The 21484-nt window shown below is 41.4% G+C and overlaps 1 protein-coding gene across 1 annotated transcript in view; it reads right to left on the reverse strand.

The window, feature by feature from the left end:
* The window catches only part of trio (trio Rho guanine nucleotide exchange factor), a 49958-nt gene extending 29416 nt beyond the window's left edge, over positions 1-20542 (reverse strand). Inside the window, exons 1-6 of the mRNA XM_017138670.3 lie at positions 20407-20542; positions 19305-19706; positions 11544-12087; positions 8498-10603; positions 5994-7886; positions 5732-5935 (exon numbers count right to left, since the gene is read on the reverse strand). Coding sequence (XP_016994159.3) covers positions 5732-5935; positions 5994-7886; positions 8498-10603; positions 11544-12087; positions 19305-19483 — 4926 coding nt within the window. The 5' untranslated portion in view covers positions 19484-19706; positions 20407-20542. The remainder of the gene's footprint in view (positions 1-5731; positions 5936-5993; positions 7887-8497; positions 10604-11543; positions 12088-19304; positions 19707-20406) is intronic.
* Between the last annotated feature and the right edge of the window lie 942 nt (positions 20543-21484).

A 21484-nucleotide genomic window follows, 5' to 3' on the forward strand; every position in this document is an offset into this window, starting at 1 on the left:
TACAGGCCATAATTTGCTAATTTAATTGATTTGATTGTTGCTTGAACTAAAACCGAATCGAGAAAATTAAAGACATTGCCCTTGTCTTGTCAGCATCGTTCCATCGCCACTTTTCTAATTTTTTAGACCACTTCTGTTTCTGTTTTGATTTCGCTGTTTAGTTATACACGCATATATATTTTATTTATTTTATTTGCACAGATAAAAAGCTGCCCACCGCCACAAACGGCACAGAATTTATCTTGAATTTTCTTCTCGCACGTTTGTTTACCCCGAAACTATATGTCCGTATATATGTTCAAGCCTATATCTATGCACATGGGTTTGTTATTTTTACACATTTCTGTTTGTTGCTCGACGGACGTCGTTGCCAGGCGTTTAGCGCGTGTTTCCGAAAACTGAAAACCGAAACAGAATTCCCAAGATGTGGGAATCGGAAGATGTGGCAGGTGCGCCATAGCGACTGCCACTTCACCCGGTTCGCCGATCTCGGAATCGCGGCAAATCCGAGCAATTATGACTGCGTTTTTCTCTGACTCTGTTTGCTTTTCTCGCTATTTTGCCATCACAGTCCTTACCTCTACAATAGTTTGGGGGAAAACGATTTGCGAAAATTGCTGGCATGAAAAGGGGGAGAAAAAACGACGCTTTCTAATTGGAAACTTTGTGATTTCAGGGCCAAAATATTTTTAAATATCTTTCAAGAATTCCCTACCAAATTTAAATATTTATTTTGGATAAATAATATCTTTAAATATTTTAGAAATATGTATAACATTCCAGTTAAATTTATTTATTTATTTATTTTTCGGCTCAATAACAAAATACTTTGATTTGCTTAACTTATTCAGATATTTTTATTGGTTTAGCTATGGAACATTAAACCCCCAAAAGGTAAGGGTATTTACAAATGTTCAGCATGAGCTGCCCGTGAAAATTTGCATACGTTCGAGGAAATTCGAGGGTTTTTTCTCGTAAAAACAGCTGCTGGCTAAGTGGCATTCCCATCACTTTTGGCCAGATGCTGCTGGTTCTTCGGTTTTTGCTCTTTAAAAACATTAAAAACTTTACCGTGGCGCAGATTGTGGGTGTGGGTGTGTGTATTTACACCCACTGTAAGGACTCGTTGACATTTTGTGGCGTTGACAAAATGCCAGAAATATTTTCCATTTTCTTCCGCTGTCAGTCGCCCCCTCGCATTTTGTCCTAATACTTTCATTTCATTCACTCAAAAAGCCAACCTAATTCAATTTTTGCAAATGAATGCACACAGAGGGGGCGGGAAAATGGGGAAAGTGTGAGCTGGTGTTGTTAGAGCAACGCTTGGATTTCAAACTAAATTAATTTAATCTCGTCTGGCCAACTTATAGTAAAGCTGGTAACTTTTGCTATTAGACTAAAAAGGGGAGAAACCCTTTTTGTAACGAGTAAGAAACTGCAATTGAACAATCTTTCTTGAAATTTGTTAACATTTTTAATTAAATGAATTATTTGCATAATTTGTTTTATTTATTAAAATATTTAAAATATTAGAAAATAGTAAGGATTTTAAAATCACTTTTGAAAGTAAAAATATTTGCCTAAAAATATGCAGTAAATAAAGGATTGTGGTCTTTCTGTATGAATTTATATCCTTTTTGGGTTGAAAATATATTGCTGCATACTTTTCGACACATATTTAAAGGGATAAAGATATTTAAATCTCCAAAGACTTTAGAATAGAAAACTGACAATCCTGCCTGCTATGCTGAAAAGTTTTTAAAACTTTGTACCCAAAAAAGAGAAGAGAAAACTCTAAATGGAAAAGGCATCCAAACTGCATTGAAAATGTTTTCCCTTTGTTCCGTTTTGTTGGGTTAACTAAGCGGTTTTGATCGACCACAGTGGCTAATGTTTGTGTTGTCCGTTCGTTGTCCGTATGCTGTTTTAATTGCTTCCGGCTGCAAATTGGATTAGATTAGGCCAAACTGGCCTTTGGCAAAGGGTTGCGTCCATTATGGAAATGGTCGAATGGCAAAAGGGAAACAGGGAGTAACAGTGACAACTACTGATGGATATAGCGCATATATAGGAAGGGGAAACAAGGTTGGACATTGCACTCGGCTCCCGCTGTTTGCAATCCACCCAACTGGCACTCAAATTAAATTGCAATGCATCGACTCGATAATTATAATGACCAAAACATGTCGTGTCTACATCAGTCGCAACTGAAAAAAAGTAGAAAACTACAAAATAAAACCCACTACACACAGAGGGAGAAACCGCATTAGCCAAACAAACGGTACCGCAACCCTATCGCGTTGAAATAAATATTAAAATGCAATAGATAAGCGTGAAATTAATGGCCCCAACTCGGGTGAGTCGACCAGTTGAAAGAACAAAGCGCAGGGTGGCGTTAACCATCGGATACCCTCTATGAGAAATGCCACAAAATGTGGTTGGGGAATTGGAATGGAAAAAAAATACAATCTAGATGGAATCTTTTTAAAAAAATACATTTTTCTAGGGACACAACTCATAAAGAAAGTGAAACAAACAAAGAAAGTCTTAGATAAAATAAATTTTATAGGGTATTAGAAAATATATCATCTTTAAAAAATATCTTTTTAAGGGTCAACAACACCTATTTAAAATTTATGTAACTATTTGAATAGGTAAAGAAAATTCTTGAAACATTTTTAATTTTTAAAAGTTACTTTTAAATTCCTTTTTAATAATTTTAGGGTATTGGAAAATATATTATCTTAAAAAAACTAAATACATAAGAGCTAATATTTTCTATTTTTTTATGTTTGCTTGCAAAAGAAATACATAAAATATTCAAGGAAAATATGTTAGAAAACCCATTAAATGAAAATTATTAGCACGCGAAAAAGATAGGGAAAGATATGACTAAAAACACACAACTATAAAATGTACTTTGAAGAAATAAAGTAGATAACAAATATTTCCACCGAAAAAGTATCCCAAGATTGCTACCGATTTCTAAAAAAAAATTCAAGATATTCTGCTCATGATACGGAGCGATCGCTTTGCAGTTGACAGCAGTACTCGAGGGGTTCCTATTTTTTTTTTCGGGGGCAACGAAACGTCTAAAAAATGTGGGGGGAATGAAACTGCTACTCAAGTGACTAAAGGCGTGAAAAAGGTCAAAGGCAGTGGCGGCGGAAATATGGGTGGGTGGTTGGTTGGTGGGCTTTTCGCCTGCGGCTGCTGCAGACATTTTCATCCTCAGCTCATTTTTTGCTGGTTTTTCGTATTTTGCCCTCGCAAAAATGCTAAAAAGGGTTCTTCTCCCCGTCGCTTGTGTAGTTTTTGGCAGCAGAAACAGCTTTTTATCATATTTATTTGCATTACTCGGATTGTTGTTTCACTTTCTTTGTTTCTAGTTATTTATATAAGCCAGGTCTTTGTTTACAGCGTTTTTTTGGGGACAGTTTAAGGCCTAAACATGAGGCCGACATTTATGTAATCTTCTTTTTTTAAGCATTGTTTAATTTTTTGGGGTTTTAAATATTTGTTTGTACTTTTTGCGCGAGCAGCTGACTTTCTTTTATTTTTGAAGGGGAGATTGTGTGGTTGAGATTCTTTATCTTTATAGTGCGGTGCTGTTTGCTATCATGGTTGTTCTTATCACTGTGATTATGGGCGATTTTCAATCACTTGACACGCGGGAAGGTGCTTGATTTTCTTCATACAATTTATGGTTGCTGCGCTACTTGCTCCTCTGAAGTCGGTTCACTCGAAGCGAAAGGAGAATATATAAGTGCAGTTTCAGAGTTTCAGAGAAGAGGAGATGCTGCCGCTGCTGCTGCGATTGGCTTTTTGGCCGGGCGGCGCGCATCTGCAGGCAGCAGGCGGTGGAAAATCCGAGAGGAAAACTGATGAAAACCCGAGCAACCCGGCGGCGGTGAGCGAACGAACCTCTTGGCTGAAACTCTGCGGAGCAACTGGAGCAACTGCTGCCCCACACGAATCCACGCGAATCCACGAACTCACGCAGCCACGACGAACGCACCGAAAACATTCGCAATGGCAATTGCCTTAACCCACTGCCCACAAGGGGGGTTCAAATGGGCGAAAAGAAAACCGAAAAGCTTTCCACGGAAACTCAGAGAGCGCCGAAAAGCTTTCCCTCTCTTTGTTATTGTTGGGGTATTTGCTTTTTTGAATGGGCGGGAATTTCATTTTCCCTGTAATTTTGATTAATTTCTTGTTTAAACGGTGAATGAATATTTTTAAAAAATATTAAAACACCCAACATAATATAAAAAAAGGTATTAGGGTATTAAATATTTAAGAAATTTAGTAATCATGAGTATTACACAACAAAGAACCTCATTTATAACCCACAATAAACAGAACCTTTTATTAGTAATTTCTGAGTCAAGCTTATTATATCAAGAATTTTTAGTATGCCCGATATATCTGGGAATTATAAAAAGGGAATTCAGTAAAATACTAAAAATAGTCCGTTTAAAATTAAAAAAAAAAGAAAGTATTGTTCCTGACTTTAATATTTATTTATTATCTCTATAGATATTTTGTTTTTGGTATAATATTAATTATTAAAATTCTCTCCTATCCTGTACCATCCTATAGCCACCATAAAATATAATTAGCTAGCAATAAACACTGAAAATAGTGGCTAAGTGTTGGATAGATCCTGAAGGCATACATAAAAAACTAGCGCAAAGTGAAACCCTTAACCTCGGCGACCTCCGGCACATAAGACAAACGGTAATGTCGGTCGTAAAACCGCTCGAAATCTGCGCTCCTTTAGCTTTAGTGTGCGTAGAAATCTGTTCGGGAATCGCGGAATGCCGAAAGTGCGGCCCGCTGACAGCTGAAGAAGACGCGGGCCGTCGACAGACAGACCTAACTATAAAGAAGTGTCACATAAAATTTACATTAAGCAAATGTAACGAAACAGCGCTAAAAGCAGTCATATATAATCCAGCACACACTCGACCTGCAACATACAGACGACGGATGCTGCTGAACTGGGAGCCCGAAGAGTTCCACGCACCAGCGAGGAAAATCTCATTAAGCCCTGCTATGAATTTTAAACATGTTGCAGGACTCCGAACCGAACGGATCCGAGCGTCCTGGCGAGTGGGAAAACTAGTTCAGCTGGCCAATGGCAGCGGAATCTGGGAATTCTGGGGAGAGATTGATGTGTTGGATGATGGGGATGATGGGGTGCAAGCTGTTTCCCTGTGAGGTAGGACTGAAGGGAAAGCTTAAAGCTACCTGGCAAATAGGGGGAAAATTCACTGGGAATAAAAGCACAAGCGGAATAATGGGAGTACTCCACATTATTTGGAAATCACATTTTTAGGAACTGACTATACATTTTAAGACTTCTTTTAAAACTGATATAGCAATTATTATAATAACAATTTTAAATCCCTTAAAAGTGTTATTAGGAATATCCAATGAATAGTTTCATTTTAAGACTCTATTTGAAACTAAATATAATACTTATTATTAATTTAATAATAATAACGAAAACCATATAATATTCGTTATATTTAAAATCCCTTAAAAATGTTATTAGGAAAATCCAAAATTTAATTGAGTTTAAGACTTCTTTTAAATTTTAATATGATACTTATTATTAATTCAATATTATAAAACAATTTGGGATATAATTTTCAAAGTCCATATTATAATCATTATATTTAAAATCCCTTAAAAATGTTATTAAGAAAACCAATTGTAAACTCACCTTATTATCACTATCTGTGGTATTACCCGATCCGAAACTAGCCAGAGAGCAGCGATCATGATCGTTCTCCGTGAGCTGTTCGTCCAGATCCCGCGAGGATCTTTGCGAGGAGCCCGAGTGTTTGGCGGGCGACTTGGGCAGGGTCAATGAGGTGCCCGAGAAGCAAGTCTCCTGCATCACTTCACGCAGTTTCTTTACCCAAATCTGAAAGATTATATAAAGGACTTAATATAAATTATAGAATATATATCCCGGCACTAACCTGCTTGGTTTCCAAGCTCGTTGCCTTCAAAACGATCCTGCAATCGGAGAGCATGGGCGACCGACCCGTCCACACGGCGAACTTGGTCTCGTCGCCCTCGATGTGCTCCGTGATGCCCATGTCGGTGGTCATGAGCTTGCTCTTGAACTGATACTTGACTACGCTCGACTCCTTGACCTCCTTGGCGAACAGCAGATACATTTCGAAGAGGAAGACCCGCCGCTCGCGGCCCTTGCGGATGATTTGCTTGGTGTCCCACGCCTGGAAGGCATCCTGCAGCACAACCTCGCCCAGTTTGTCCACGGAGACATCACAGTTTTCCAGCAGCGACAGATGCATGGCATCGTTGGCCTTCTTGGGCACGTTGAGCATCACCTCGAGGCCCTCCTTAATTTCGCCGTGGCTCTCCTCGCAGCAGGAGAGCAGATCCTTGAGTAGCAGCTGGTACTTGGTGATTCTCTGCACCGGCTTGATGAGATAGGCGGGCAACGGATGATCGACCTCCAGGCGCCGCTGCACCTCCTCGAAGAAGCTGCCGCCGTGCTGGACTAGTAGGTTGTTCGATGTGGGCTTGTTCTTGCAGTAGTGCACGTACATGTCGAACTTGGAGGCCCAGGTCACGAAGCAATGGCCCACGTCCTCGGGCATCGTTTCGTATTTCTCCAGCTCTCGCAGGAAAATCTTCTGATGGAAGTGATGGATTTCCCTGATGTTGCCGAATATCACATCTTCTTGGCCAATGAGGGCAGGGGGTAGGTTCCTTCCTGCCCGGAATTCCTCCAGGAAACACTTGATGCAGGTGGCCAAATCATTCACATACGCCCTCTCCGTTTGCATTAGCTCCGCCATAATGAACTCTTTCCTCCTCGCCGACTTGCGCTTCTCCTCGTTGATCTCCTTGTTCTCCTTGCTGCTGCTGTTCAGCTTGGCCTCCAGCGTGGGATCCGAGTGCCGATCGCCGCTGCTCACGCCGGAGGAGGAGCTGATCGAGCTGTTGCCATCGGAGCCCAGGAGCAACTGCTGCTGGGACATGCCCAGCGATTTCTCCAGCTGCTCGCAGTAGCTGTCCATGCGGTTGCTAAAGTCCTTGTACCGCTGATCCACCGACGCCACCCACTGCTTGATATCGCTCGCGTGGGCATGACCCTTCTCCACCAGACTATCGGCCAATTGGATGAGAAGCTTCACCCTCTCGCGCGTCTCCTTCGCCGTGCTGCGGAATTCATTGTGCTCCTTGAGCAATCCCTCCGTTTCCTCCTTGCTGATGCCCACCAAATTGGAACGCGACGAGAGGTACGCCTCTCCGGTGTTGTGAATCCATTCGATGGCCTGCTTGGCACTCCTCTCGAACAGAACAAACTGCTGGCACTGATCGAGGGATTTCTTGCGCAGCGTCCAGTAGTCGAGTACCTGATTCTCCTGCGTCAACAGCTTGTCCAGCTTGCTCTTCACGTGCGCCTCGCAGTTGCCCTTGTACTGATAGCACTGCTGCGACCGGTTGGCGTACTTCAGGAAGGTCTCCGCCGTGCGACGCGCCAAGGTGCAGGCCTTGAGGAACGCCTCCTTCTGCTCCTGATGCTTCGAGATCAACTGCACAATGGTCTGGGCCTTGTCGCTGCCTCCACCACCGCCGCACCAGTCGTCCTCGCGCTTGTACTCCCGCTCCAAACTATCCAAAACCGAGCACACCTGCTCGGCTGTCTTGTAGAAGTTTATCGAGGCGGTGACCAGTTTGTGACGCTCCTCCGCGTAGGTCACCAGTTGCTGCCACTTCTTCGTGACATCGTCGCTGATTTCCCTGATGGACTGCGGGTCATAGTGGTTGGCATTGATCAGGGCATCTGCGCGGTACTTCACCTGCACCGCCGAAGTGTGCGTCTTCTCAATGGCAATCTGCAGGGGAAACAAAATATTAATATATAACCTTGCAGATCATTCCTATTAATTTAAAAATCGCAAAAATCTTAATTATTTTTCTATCCTTCCTATGGCAGCTATAAAATATAGTCGTTAGTTACTTGTTAAAGTAATTTCAAAATTCTGAAACATTAAAAAAAGTCATATCCTAAAGTAGAAGAGAATACAATGAAAACCAAAGAATCTATAATTTATTTCCTATTATTTTCCCATTAATTTTCCGATCGTTCCTATGGCAGCTATATGATTTAATTCGAAATTTAAAAATTGTTTAAAAATAATAGAGTAGAAAGTAATATATAAAAAAAACATTGAAGCTAGATTTTTTTTACATTTTTTTTTTATCTTTTCTATGGAAGCTATAGGATATAGACGGACAGACGGAAGACGGACAGACAAAAGATGAGATATATCCCCAAATCCCACCTGAAACTATATATATGCTAACTGCAATAGAAAGAAGACTTTTAGGAAAGTTTCATCCCGATAGCTCAAAAACTGAGAGACTAGTTTGTAGTTTGCGTAGAAACGGACAAAAGGACATACGGACGGACAGAAGAAATATGAGATTTATCCCCAAATCATACCTGAAACTGCTCGTGACCCTTGCGCAGCTGCTCGGCCTCCTGCAGGCTGTTGGGCGTGACGAAGCTGGCCACCAGCATGGCCTCTCCATTGCGGATCCACGAGATCACCTGGTTGGCATCGTTCTGGAATTGACACAGCTGCACAGCTTGCTCGAGCTTGGCCCTCTTGGCCTCGCTCATCTCCTCCAGATCGATTTCACGCTCCCGCAAGAAGTCCAGCAGATACTCAATCCTAGCCTGAGCCGTGTGCGTGGCATCCGCCATGGAGATGAAGCCAGCGTTCTCGAAGAGCTGCAGCAGATCCTGGCCTTGCTGCAGCACCTCGTAGGTGGCGTTCTGTATGTCCGTCACCGATTCGTTGTGCATCCGGATGAGCTGCTCGGCCTTCTGATAGTCCCGCGAGAGGTCGGCGTGCTGGAGCTCCTCGGACCAGATCTCCAGCTGCGAGGACAGCTCCATGGCATCGCGCTCGAAGTAGCGCAGGCGCAGGATGAGATCGGCGCGGAACTTGCGGGCGGACCAGAGCTCCTCCAGCTCCAGCTTCTGCTTGCTCAGCTTCTCGAGCGTGGCCTCCAAAGCAGCAATGGAGCCCGTATTGTCGGCATACTCCAGCGATCGCATCTCCTGCAGCAGCGCCTCGCCCTGGGCGATGGTCGTAAGGCAAACGTTCACGGAGCTCTCCTGCTGATCCCGCTGATATTGCTGCAATATGCGTTCGATGCCCTCGAGGTTTTCCTGGGACAAACGCGTCTCATCCGTGCTCACATCGGTTCGTAACTTATCTATCCAGGCGGTCACATCCTTTTCGTGGGTGTAGAATATAACAGCCATCTCCAGGCGGCGTCTCCGCTGCTCTACTCTCTCAGCAAAACTGCCCACCTGGAGTTCCAACTCCCGGGCCACGGAATATATCTCATTGGGATCCGCCTCGCCACTTCTGGCCAACTCATCCGCGGCAGCTAGCAGTTTCTGGGCATTGCTATACGTATTCTGGGCCACATTCTCAAAGTTATCGTGCGAGGTCTGATAAACACGGGCCTTGTGGAAATTCCTGCCTATGCCCGTGTTCTTCCTGAGGAAAACTTCGCCGTGATTCTTCAACCAATCAAGGACTTGCTTCACGTCTTCTTGGAAGAGTCTGAGCGCTAAAGTCTGATGCAATCGCAGCCTCTCCTGATGCCACTTGGCCTCCAGCGTGCGATGGTGTCCCAGAATCTGGTGAATCACAGCCAGCACATGACTGGCTCCCTCGCTGTAGTCCGCCGCCGGATTCTGTCTCTCGTACTTGTTAAAGCTACCCCCATTGCTGTTCTTTCGATGATCCGGGACTCCGGGAGGCGGCGGCTGATTGCAGACCTGCACCAGGTGGTCCAGCTGATACAGCAGCTTCTTGCTGGTCGAGTGAACCTCCGTGTAGGCCTGGCACATGGCTTCGTAGAGGGACTGATGCGTGCGGATGGCCGTCTCCAGGCTCTGGATATCCGAGGGCAGCGGCTGCGAGGCCTGGCAGGCGGCTGCCCAACTGGCCACGCTATTGCAATACTGCTCCGCCTTGTGATGGAACAGCACGCTCAACTGCAGCACGGCAGTTCGCTCGTCCAAACCCGCGGCGAAATCCTTCCAAGTTCGATCCAATCGCTGGGCCAAAGTCTTAATATGCTGAGCTGCATAGTGCTGACTTTCGATCAGACGAGCTGCCACGGCCAAAATCCTGTCGATATTCACCGACACATTCATGGAGGCCACCGCGAACTTCTGGTGCTCATCCTGCAGCGACTTGGCCACCGAGTAGTTGTGCCCGATCTCCACGTAGCTCATCTGGAACACATCGCGGTTGTGCAGGATCCAGTCGAACATCTTCTCGCAGTCCTGCTCGAACAGGCGCCACTGGAAGCACTGGTCCAGCTTCACCTTCTTGTGCTGCCACAGCATCAGCAGCTTCTCCTGCCCCGTGTGGATGAGGTCGATCTGCCGCAGGGCCTTATTAACGGCCGCCGACATGTCCGGATTGCCGCCCACCGAACGGGATTGCTGCGAGGGCTGAGATTGCTGGCCGGCGGAGGAGGTGCCCGAGTCCATGTCCGAGCCACCCGAGTTGCTGGGGGCCTGTAAAGGAAATATATTGATTAAAAAATCGATTTAACAGGTAACTACAATTTAAATTCAAGAAAACGCTGTTTAAAATTGGTGAAATCATAACCGAAGCAATTTTTATAAATATTTAAAAAAAATTTAAAGGGAATTAAGTTTTATTTATGTTTTTTGATAGCGCAACATTTATTTTTATTACTCGATTTTTTTAGTGAAAGGGAAAAACTAAGCTTTTAAATATTTATAAACCCGTTTGAACAGCAAAAATATCACTTTATTTGATTGTTACGCAATTAATGTCTAAATAATTCAGTCAGATTGATTTTTTACGAGCTCAAATAAAAGTAACCTTTTTATATAAAGCAAAAATGAACTTATTAAATGTAAATGAAAATAAATGTAAATTTCTTCTACCCAATGGCAGACAAAACAACCTATTTCCATAAAAATAAACCGAAATGTTTGGGATGCTTTTTGGCAAAGTGAATGCTAGAAAAAGGCTATTGACTTTTCTGTTGATTGTATAAATCTTTATTATGGGCATACATATGTATTTATAAATAAAAAAAAAATCTCGTAACACTTTTTTGTATTTGTTTACATATTTTATTTACGGAAGAAGTGCTGGTCCTAACCAAATACGTAAGATTTCCACAGAATACAGAAGTTCTTTGTTAAGATCTTAACGATTCAGAGATTTATCACTTACTGAAACACCATAAATATTTGTGTTAATGGTTTTAAGACCTTATTATCATTTAAAGCTTAAAAAATTGGAGTGATTTTCTAGAATTCCAGAAAATGGTGTTAAAATTAAATAATATATTTTTAGGTATACTACAACTCTTTATCACTTTTTAAATTCCAGAAGTTTTTTTTTAATAAATTAAATATTTTCACTCCTTAAAAATGTTCACTGCGCTTTCTTGATAAGATTCCCTAAAGATATACCCACCTGACCACCTGGCGGTGACATCGCGTTGATCTTGGCCAGCAGTTTCTTGCCCTGCATGTCGAGATCCTCGATGGGCAGCTTGGTGATCTTCTTGCGCATCTCGTTGTGGTGATCGATCGCGTGCCTGGCCAGCGGCACGTCCTCGGCGAAGTCGTTGCGATTAAGATCCTCCTGCAGATCGTCGATCCGATCGGCCATGTCCCCGGCCTGCCAGAAGAAGTCCTCGATGGCCAGCCGGGCGTCCGTCCACTGCTGATGATCGTACAACTGCTGGCCCTCGAAATCGCCCGTTAACTGGTGACTTTCGGCGATTTTATTGAGGGATTCAATCGACACCGTCGTCGTCTCGAACTTGTACTTGTGCGAGGAGATCGAGGCCCGTTGCTTCTGCCAGAAGTTGTCCGGCTTGATGATCACCACGTTGTGGATATTCGCGCTGAAGTGCTCCTGCAGCACCTTCAATATCGTCTTCACGTTGGTCGAGCAGTTGCCATTGCCGCGCATATCAATGATGACTGTGAAGCCGAGGTTCTTGGCGGCGTCGCTGCAAAATAGAAAGAAGCCAGGTGAAAGGTGTGTTCGGTTATAGAGAGAGCGAGCGATCGGAAGAGAACTTTTCAATGGTGAGAGTGCACTGGGGGAAATGAATAACTAAAAAAATTCTGGCAACTCATAGAAATATTTTGTTAGAACACTCTAAAATGTTTTAAAGGCTTTACAAATTTATATTCCTCCCTTTTTAAGTTGTTTACCTTTAGTAATTATTCGTTAAAGATTTAATTTATTATTTTTGATTTAATCTAAATTAATTTTGAGGTATCAGAATTCAAGCCAGTTGATTTTATCTTGATTTACAATTTGTTTCTATTTTTTGAGATACCACATTTTTAATTGGCCGAGCTTGTATCCTAATCTAGAACATATAAAAGTATCATCGACAAAAGGGGAAGTAGCAAGGCAAAGCTATATCCAGTAAAGCTACAGAGTTTAAATTTTTACCATATATTTAAAAAGTGGAGTACATTAATGCTAAGAAATGTTTTTAACCCAGTATTAAAATATTTAAAATTTTCATAATATTTCATACTTTCTACTTATTGTTGTATACCCGTCTCAGACACCAAATTAAAGGTTTTTATAGCAGTGTCCAATATTTTCTTCTACCAAAGCGTCTTCCCTAAAGTACGTGAGTGAGAGTGTCGTGAATCGCTCATGGTTCGTTGCTCTGTTTACGTCGCTTGCATAAATTATGACAGCACGGCTTCTTCTTATGGTCTGAGGTCGGTAGTTTCTATTGCTCTGACACCAATTTCAGCTAATAATTTCCTACACACCTCTCCCAACCCCCTAACAACAGCCCGACCGCCCAACGCTCTGATTTGCATTCCTTTTGAATTTTAATCGCTCCATTAACTATAAATATTTCTTTCATTGATGTGTGCGCAACTCCGCCTCCTTCGATTCCGATTCCGTCTATTATTCCCCTATTATTCCCTCTGCTTTTGCCGCTATTTCTTGGCCCGATTGCGGCCGGTTCTGGGTTCTCAGTTGCCGGTTTTAACCACGTTATCTTCTCGTGTTTATACATATGTCGTGCGGTCGCTTGATGGGCATTTCTAGGGGTTTTGCCCCCGAAGAACAGAACAATGCGAAAGTGAAGAGGCGTCGTCTCTTTACGAATGCATTTAAAATTCAAGAAAGCTCACCTCCAACACGAAAGTCTTTGAGAATGTTCCCAATGGCGGCTGAACTCCCCCATAAAAGTTCTCAAACCCAAACCCTTCCGCAACTTCTTATCGTGCAACATATCTGGATATTTGGGTGTATTTTTTTCGTGGAAAGGCAGGGGCAACTTTTGTTTTGATGACTAATAAAACCCTCGAAACGAGCTATTAAAAATCGAAATTTAAGCTGAGAGACAGAAGAGACAGCAAAAGTGTCGCCCGCATTTCAAAATCGACCGAAAAAGAAAACCAAACACAAAGTCCAATCAAAAAGCGTTTATTTAACCCATAAATCCGAGGCTTTTTGTCAAGGGAGCGGGGGTGTAGGTAGACGTCTACCCCCGAAAGGAAGTTCAGGGAATGTACGTGTCTAAAATGCTGAGAACTCCCCCGATTCACTCGATTCACGGAATTTGCATTGACGACAGCAGCAGCAAGAAGACGACGCCGCCTTGACTTCAGTTGCCAATTTGGCCGAGTCTCGGGAAACGAGAGACAAAGGCACAAGCAGGCGCAGAAATAAACAAAAAGTGTTTCACGCCAAAGCAAATAAACAACGAGGACGGAAGCTAACTTCGGCAAGCCGAAGTTTTAATACCCTTGCAGATTTTACGAATTAAAACTTGACTAGACTAGCAACATGAATTAATAAACAACAAAATATTTTATAATTGAAAAAATAAAATTTTAAAATTTTTCACCCTATTGTTCCTATGGGAGCTATAGGATATAGACGCCCGATCGGCACGCGCGTTTACCCTAATGAAGGTACGCACAAAAAAATACGATTTGGAAAGTTTCATGGGAATAGCTAATATTTTGCGCGAAATATCCTGAAAAACGTCAAATTTTGACCGATTTCACCCTATTGTTCCTATGGGAGCTATAAGATATAGACGTCCGATCGGCACGCGCTTTTACCCTGATCAAGGTACGCACAAAAAAATACGATTTAGAAAGATTCATGCCAATAGCTCTTACACTGAGCGAAATATCTTCATTTTTGTGAAAGCTATATCCGATTGTTCCTATGGGAGCTATAGGATATAGACGTCCGATCGGGTCGGCTTTCAAACTTGATCTGCGTACACATGTTTTAGGACGACTGTGAAAGTTTCAAGGCGCTAGCTTTTAAACTGAGCTCGCAAACGGTATTGAAACAGACATACAGACGGACAGACGGACAGACGGACAGACGGACAGACGGACATGGCTATATCGACTCCCCTATTGATCCTGATCAAGAATATATATACTTTATGGGGTCGGAAACGTCTCCTTCACTGCGTTACAAACTTCTGACCAAAATTATAATACCCTCTGCAAGGGTATAAAAACAAAAGCGAAACATAAACGAAGGCAAAGCAAAACAAAAAGGAAAATTAAACTGAGGAAATCGAAGTGGGAAATACTCTTAAAAATGTAAAGAAGAAAAAATGAAGTGTTTTGTCTCGAAAAGAGAGAGTTATTTGATTAAAATAAAGAACAATTAACCTTGAAAACAAGAGCGCTTATGCTTGAATTCGAGAACGATTCTTTTCATATTAAAAACCAAGTGGGAAATACTCTTAAAATAAAAAGCTCTTTTTAAGAGAGGAGAAGAGTTTTGTCTCGAAAAGAGAGATATTTGATAAAAATCAGGAATAATTTAGTCTTGAAATCGAGAGCGCTTATGCTTGAATCCGAGAACTCTTATTCTTGAAGTTCTTCTTTTTAAAAAAGTGTTCAACTTATTAACTTTATTAGCTTCTTATTAATATTTTGAAATTAATCTATTAATTTCTAATTAACCAAGTGGCGATACTAATATAAAAACTCTATGATAGGGTATGAAAAAATCAAAACCAAGTCAGCGAAGAGCCAAAGAACCAGCGGAGCCCAGAATAAAGAAATCGAGCAGATAAAGCGCACAGTGGGCAGGCTGCCAGAACGGACCACAAATTCCGTCGATGGGATGGCGGCGATGAGATAAGGGAACCCCAGTACCATTTTGTATATTTGGAATATGGACTCCAGCGTCGATTTGCTTATCGGCCCAAAGTGAACCTGAAGTGTCTGTGCCATAGCTCCATTATTTGTGTTCTTTTCCCCGTTTTCCGTGTTTCTGGATGGGGGATCCGCTGAAATGTGGGACACTGATAATACAATGCTTTGCTTGTTAGCCGGCTGATAGCTGATAGCAATTGAATGGGCTGATAGGGCGTGGGAATATTCGCCTCTCAGTGATTCATGGCTGGGCGAAAACTTGTTAGCTCTTCAATTTGGCTGAAATATTGAGTTATTTCCTATGATTGCGCCAATGAGCATGACTGAAATAAGCGCGGAACGTGTGTTTCTCCCCTTTTCTCAATGATTGGAGAATGTGTCGACTGACTGACGCTGTTTTTTTTTCTTTTCAGCTTTTCTACTTCTTCAGCAGATACTATTTTTCATCAGATACTCTTGTCGTGTGTCGCAATCTCGGGTCGCCATCATCATCAACTCGAGGGTCTGATTATCATTCCGAGTTTGTTGCCGTTGGCAGCCATCTCGATGGCAGTTTGTGGGGATTCTCTAGTCTGGGTTAAAAGTACATTAACTTGATGGTCCGAAAGAACTTATTCAGGGTATTTATAAATTTTTATATCTTGACTTGAAAATGTTCTTAAAGATTTAGCACTGAATCATCCCTTAAAATATCCCTAAAAAGTACTTCTCAATCACTTTAAAAATAGTTTAAAAATTCAAAAAAAAATTTAATAGTTTTTACTAAAGAAACTTTACTCCTCATATATATTAATGTACTGTTTGAATGTAAAAAAGTAAAAATATACAGTACAATTAATTTATTTTAAGGTTTAAGTAAAAACGAATTCTTTAAAAAAATGTTTAAAAAAGCTAACTCCTTTTTGATTAATTACTAATATCTATTCAAATAATTCCCGAGTAATATAATTAAGAAAATCGCCTTAAACTATTGTTCACCTTAATCAACCAAATAATGGCTTTCTACTCTTACTTTTATCACATAAAAGCTAATTCTCCACGCTGTTCATTGTTATCGAGGCACCACTGCTTGCCCAAATTACCCTTTCTTTTCTTTCTTTCTTGTTTTATGGCTCATTTTGGTTTTTGTTGTGGTTTCTTTTTAGTGTTCGGGGCAGCAGCAAAAAATATTCGCATTCTTTGAGCTTGGAACTTAAAGTCTTTGGAAGCCGGTCCCCGGTTTTTTGTTCATTTATAAGAATGTGTGTATATTTGTATCTGTGTTTCTTCTTGGTTCTTTTGCTGCTTTCTTTATCGCACGGATTTATGCAACTTTTGTTGCTGCTAGTTTTTATTTAAAAGTGTTTACTTTTATGACTTTTTTGGCTCGACTTGACTTCTTGCCCTCTTATGCCACCCATTTTGACCCGCACTCTTGCGATTCAATGTCAACAGCAGCAGCAGTCAGTAGTGAAAGAGATGGCTCTACAGGGAGCGAAAGAGAGGGGTATAGGAGGGAAGAAAGAGAGGGCGAGGCAAGAACAATGTGCGTGCTGTTCTTGCAATCGTCTGACGATGATGATTCATAAAAATGCGACTGCAGGCGGACGACTATAACAGGAAAATCAAGTGGAATGTGGCACTGCAGCTGCAGCAGCTGCTTCCCCCTAAACCACCCCCTCTTTCCTCGTATCCTCCCCCTATTCGGAATATATATACACGATATATAGGTGCGGGTGAGGCGACGACGTCGCGACTCTACCGAAATTGCAAACGAAGCGCAGCCAGCGATGTCGCGACGTCAGCTGACACAATGGGTTGCCTTTGTACTGGTACAGTGGTCCCCAGTAATATGAAACTTGGGATTAAGGGCCGGTTTCTCGAGTGCCGGCTAACATTTCTCGAACAGATAAAGTCCCTGCTAAGGCATTTTGGCTTTCTCGAGCATAAATGTGAGAGCTAACTTTGACAGGGACTCGGAGTCCCTGTTAAGCGTTTTCGGCTCGATAGACTGACAGCTGATTTCCCAAAGCCAACTAAGAAGAAGAAACGAAATCACAGCTGACTTTTCCCTTGAAATATACCCAAACAGCTGATGAAATAATCGAAGCACGCCATTTTTTGCGCTTCACAGCACAATTCTGTGCGTTAACAGCACTCTGTAATTGTTTCTCGTTCAGATAAATTAAAGCAGTCGAGAAAGCGGATTTGCTTTTACGAACAGTTTATCTGGTATTTAAGTTTTTCGAACAGATAGCTATCAGGGACTTTGACAGGGACTCGAGAAACCGGCCCTAAAAGGCATTGGGATTCTTCAGAAGCGAATTTTCAAGATATTCGCTGGAATTACCTACTTCGATTGAGGCGTGAAGAGTCATATTTTATTGCAAAAAATTCAACAAAAACATCTATAGGATACTAACATTTATTTCATAACAAATTAAATTATATAAATATAAGTAATTAATAAAAGGAAACATTTTAAACACTATTAAGTTATAAATGAAAAGATATATTATAAAAATAAAAAAATATATTATTTTGTATTATAAATCATATTCTTTAATTAGGATTGGTCATTTATATTTAACCTTCTTAAAAATCGAGAGATCACTGTACAATAAATACAAAATGCAAGAGGCTGCAGAACTTTTCGACTAGTGCCGCCAAAGGCAACATTGCAGTATGAATATCTAGTATAGGAACTTGACGTTTTCAATTCACACAAATTGAAACTAAAGCCTGGCCATCATGCAATACGATTTAAGCACAAACTTTAATTGCACTCAACTAAGCTGGACGTTTTTATAAAGAGAAACGTGAAATAATAAAAAGTATTAGTATCGGAAAACCTACTTGGATGTTACCGACTACTGACTAATGATGTAGTCGAAGTTCCACCCACTAACACTTTAAGCTTCTTTTTAATGAGAGAAATTTCCGAAAGGAAAATTTGAAGGCCGTTTACCAGGAGTCGGCCTTTAAAATTCACCGGTTCTTCAGTCAGCTTCAAATAGTAATCGTAAAAGATGTTTTCTCCTAGCTTTTTGCCGAAAAACATCCTATCTGATATACTTTTTCAAATGCTTGATACCCATTAAATATGTAAAATTTGATTAGGTGCCAGATGATTTGGGTGAATCATTAAAACTTCCAAGAATTTTTTGGGTTCTATTGGGTCGTAAATCCTCATCGTGACGAAAAATGCCTATAAAAAATCTAAATGCATATGCTACAGATTATGTCGACTAATGTGGGGTAAATCCAAGAAAAGACAATAAATTAGCATATTAAAATTTACGAAATTGTTTAAATACTGGGCGGTGTTAGGGCCTGTTCCACAATTCTTTTATAAGGAATCACCCTCCCTACTTATTAGCAAATATATATTACAGTTTCATTCTAATCTGGGTAACGTAATCGGTGAACAAATTACTTCGTCGTTATCAGTTTAACTGATTAGTGAACAATAATTAATCGTCATAAAAGGAACTTAAAGCTTTCCAATGATTTTATGTTGGAAATGACATTTATTTTTATCAGTTACTTATTTATAACATGTAAACTAAAGATAAATATTTTAAAAATAAAATAACTAAACGATTTTGGAAAACGCCTTGAACTAGAATTCCCTATCATTAGAAACCAATAGTACTAAGTATAATCATTCTTTCTGATCAAGACAGTAGATCATTTTCCACCTGGGTAGGCTAATCTTTTTTAAAATATATAATAACCAAACGATCTAGCAAACCCCTTGAACTAAAAGTCCGTCTTATAAGATACTAAGTAATATCAGTATTTCTGATAGACAGTAGATCTTTTCTCACCTGGGTATGCTAATATTTTTTAAAATATATAAGACCCAAGCGATCTAGAAAACCCCTTGAACTTGAAGTCCCTCTCATTAGAAACCAATAGTACTTAGTAAAATCATTATTTCTGATCTAGACAGTAGATCTTTTCTCACCTTTTCTCTTATAATAACCAAACGATCTAGCAAACCCCTTTAACTAGAAGTCCCTCTTATTAGAAACCAATAGTACTAAGCAAAATCAATATATCTAATCACCTGGGAATGCTGATCAGGTAGCTGAGGAGGCGCCGCAGGTCCTCCGGCTTGAGTCGATCCCTCCTGGGCGTGGCCGGGAAGCAGAGGAGCGGTCCGCCGCGTCGATCCCTGCCGCCGGTGAGGAAGACGACCCGCTCCTGCAGGAGGGTGAGGAGATCCCTGGCCCGCTGACCATCCATTTCGGCGCAAGGGGGTTAAGGGGGGCTAAACACTCGGGAGATGGGGGGTTAAACCACCCGATTTTTTTCCGTTTAATCCAATAATACGATGCACTGCAGCATAACGAATTCCAGCCTCGAATTTCACTTGCTTTTTAGCTCTATTATTAGTTATTATTATGAACCGCTGCTTTTATTATTCATTGATTTTCGCGAATTTCTCGCTGGCATTTTCATGGTCACTCTTTTGTTGTAGTTGTTGTTGCGTTGCGGTTTTTCGTACGTGTGTTTGTTTGTTTGTGAGAGTGGGTGGAAAATGAATGGAAAAGCATAAAAACCGATTAGCAATGGGTATTTCTCTTGATTTTCCACATTTTGCACAGTATTTTGCATACTTTATGTGTATTTTTCTTTATTTTTAGCTGCAAAAGTGGAGTTTTTTTCTTCAGTCACCCTGGCACTTTGCGTGCGAGTGGGAGTGAGAGGGAGATACAAACAGACAAACACACACACACACACGCATAGGGGGTGCATTACATATGTGGTATATACACAGATGTATGTACTCCCGTTAAATGTCATAAATCACACGCAAACATAAAAACATCAAATAAAACTCGCACAAACACACACACTAGCAAATTCTATTTTCAACACACACGCACACTTGACCATTTATTACTTAAAAATATTTTTAATTGCCTTTAATTCGAACACAAACTTCAGACTCCAATTGTATATATAGCTTTATGTATACATATACATATGTACATCTGTATCATCACATCATCATCCGCAAGCAATTCTCTTGCGTCTTGACTCTTCTTCTTCTTCTTGCCACTCTGCCTGCCACCAAATTGATTTTTTTCACTGGCGCTGCTCTTGTTTTCCACTCGGCTTTTCCGCTTTTCCCTAGAGGGGGAAAATGGCCTGGCCAAAATTACCGTTGCTCGCAATTCGCGAATCTCCGCGCGCTAAGCGGGGTTTTTCATTTTTTCGGCAAGCCGCGATTTTCCGAACGGTCTGTTTGTTTAAAAATTTTTGTTGCTTTTTTGTTCGCACCGCCAGTGTGACCATTGCATGCGCAAAATCCCAAAATCCCCCAAATCCCCCAAATCCCAATTGCCCATAACGTAAGGAAACGTACGTGTTTTTTATCGATAAATAAATTCCAAATAGCGGCCATTTACTTGAAATTTTTGAGAATTAAATCCTTTTCCTCGCCTTGTTTTGGTCCCCGTCTTCAAATATGATAATTATTAAGGGCTAGTACTCGACCTAACAAAAACTGGCCTAGAAAAAAATACCATTCCCAGTCAATTATTTCTCAAGAGTCCAGTGTTGATTAACTTGGTCTTATCCGTTCGTCATGTTTCGGTCACACTGGCTCAAAAAGAAACATTAAATTTAAATTTTTAACTTGTCTTTTTAACTTGGCCAAGAATGACCCGATGGCTCGGCGACGAGTAATGTATAAAATTCCGTAATGTTCTGTTGTGAGTCTCCACCTCTTCCTGTGTTTTCTCTTTAGCGTGCCAGATTTTCTTAGCAACTCGTTGAGTTCTTAAATTGTTTCGAGTATTCAGTTTTTCGTGTTCTATATTAATAAGTCGTGTCCATCTAATCTCTTTCCAATGTTTCAATGCTTGCAATGTTTTGGCTAATTCCCTCTCTCAACATGATCACTCTTTCCTTTGCTTGTGTTTCTTCCGTTTGTTCTTGGTTGTTCATTTTGTTATTTTGTTATTGTTCGTCGTCCTCCTCCGGCACGATGAGCCACTGCTCCACTGGCTCCTCCTCTTCATCCAGGCGCTGGAGGGCCTGCTGCCGGTTAACTCCCTCCTCGGTGTTTGGGAACTGGCGCTGGGTACTTAAGTGGCGCCACTGCAGCTTCCTCCGGGGAGACGGTGGCTTTCCCTATGGCCTTATTAATGGCCAGGGTGAGTGCCTGGAAGGCGGCCTTTTGTGTGGCCACCCACGCGGCTGTTGCCACTCCCGGAGTGCCGGATTTGGTTTTGGATC

This window comes from Drosophila takahashii, chromosome 3L (genome assembly GCF_030179915.1).
Source record: "Drosophila takahashii strain IR98-3 E-12201 chromosome 3L, DtakHiC1v2, whole genome shotgun sequence".
In the NCBI taxonomy this organism is placed as follows: Eukaryota; Metazoa; Arthropoda; class Insecta; order Diptera; family Drosophilidae; genus Drosophila; species Drosophila takahashii.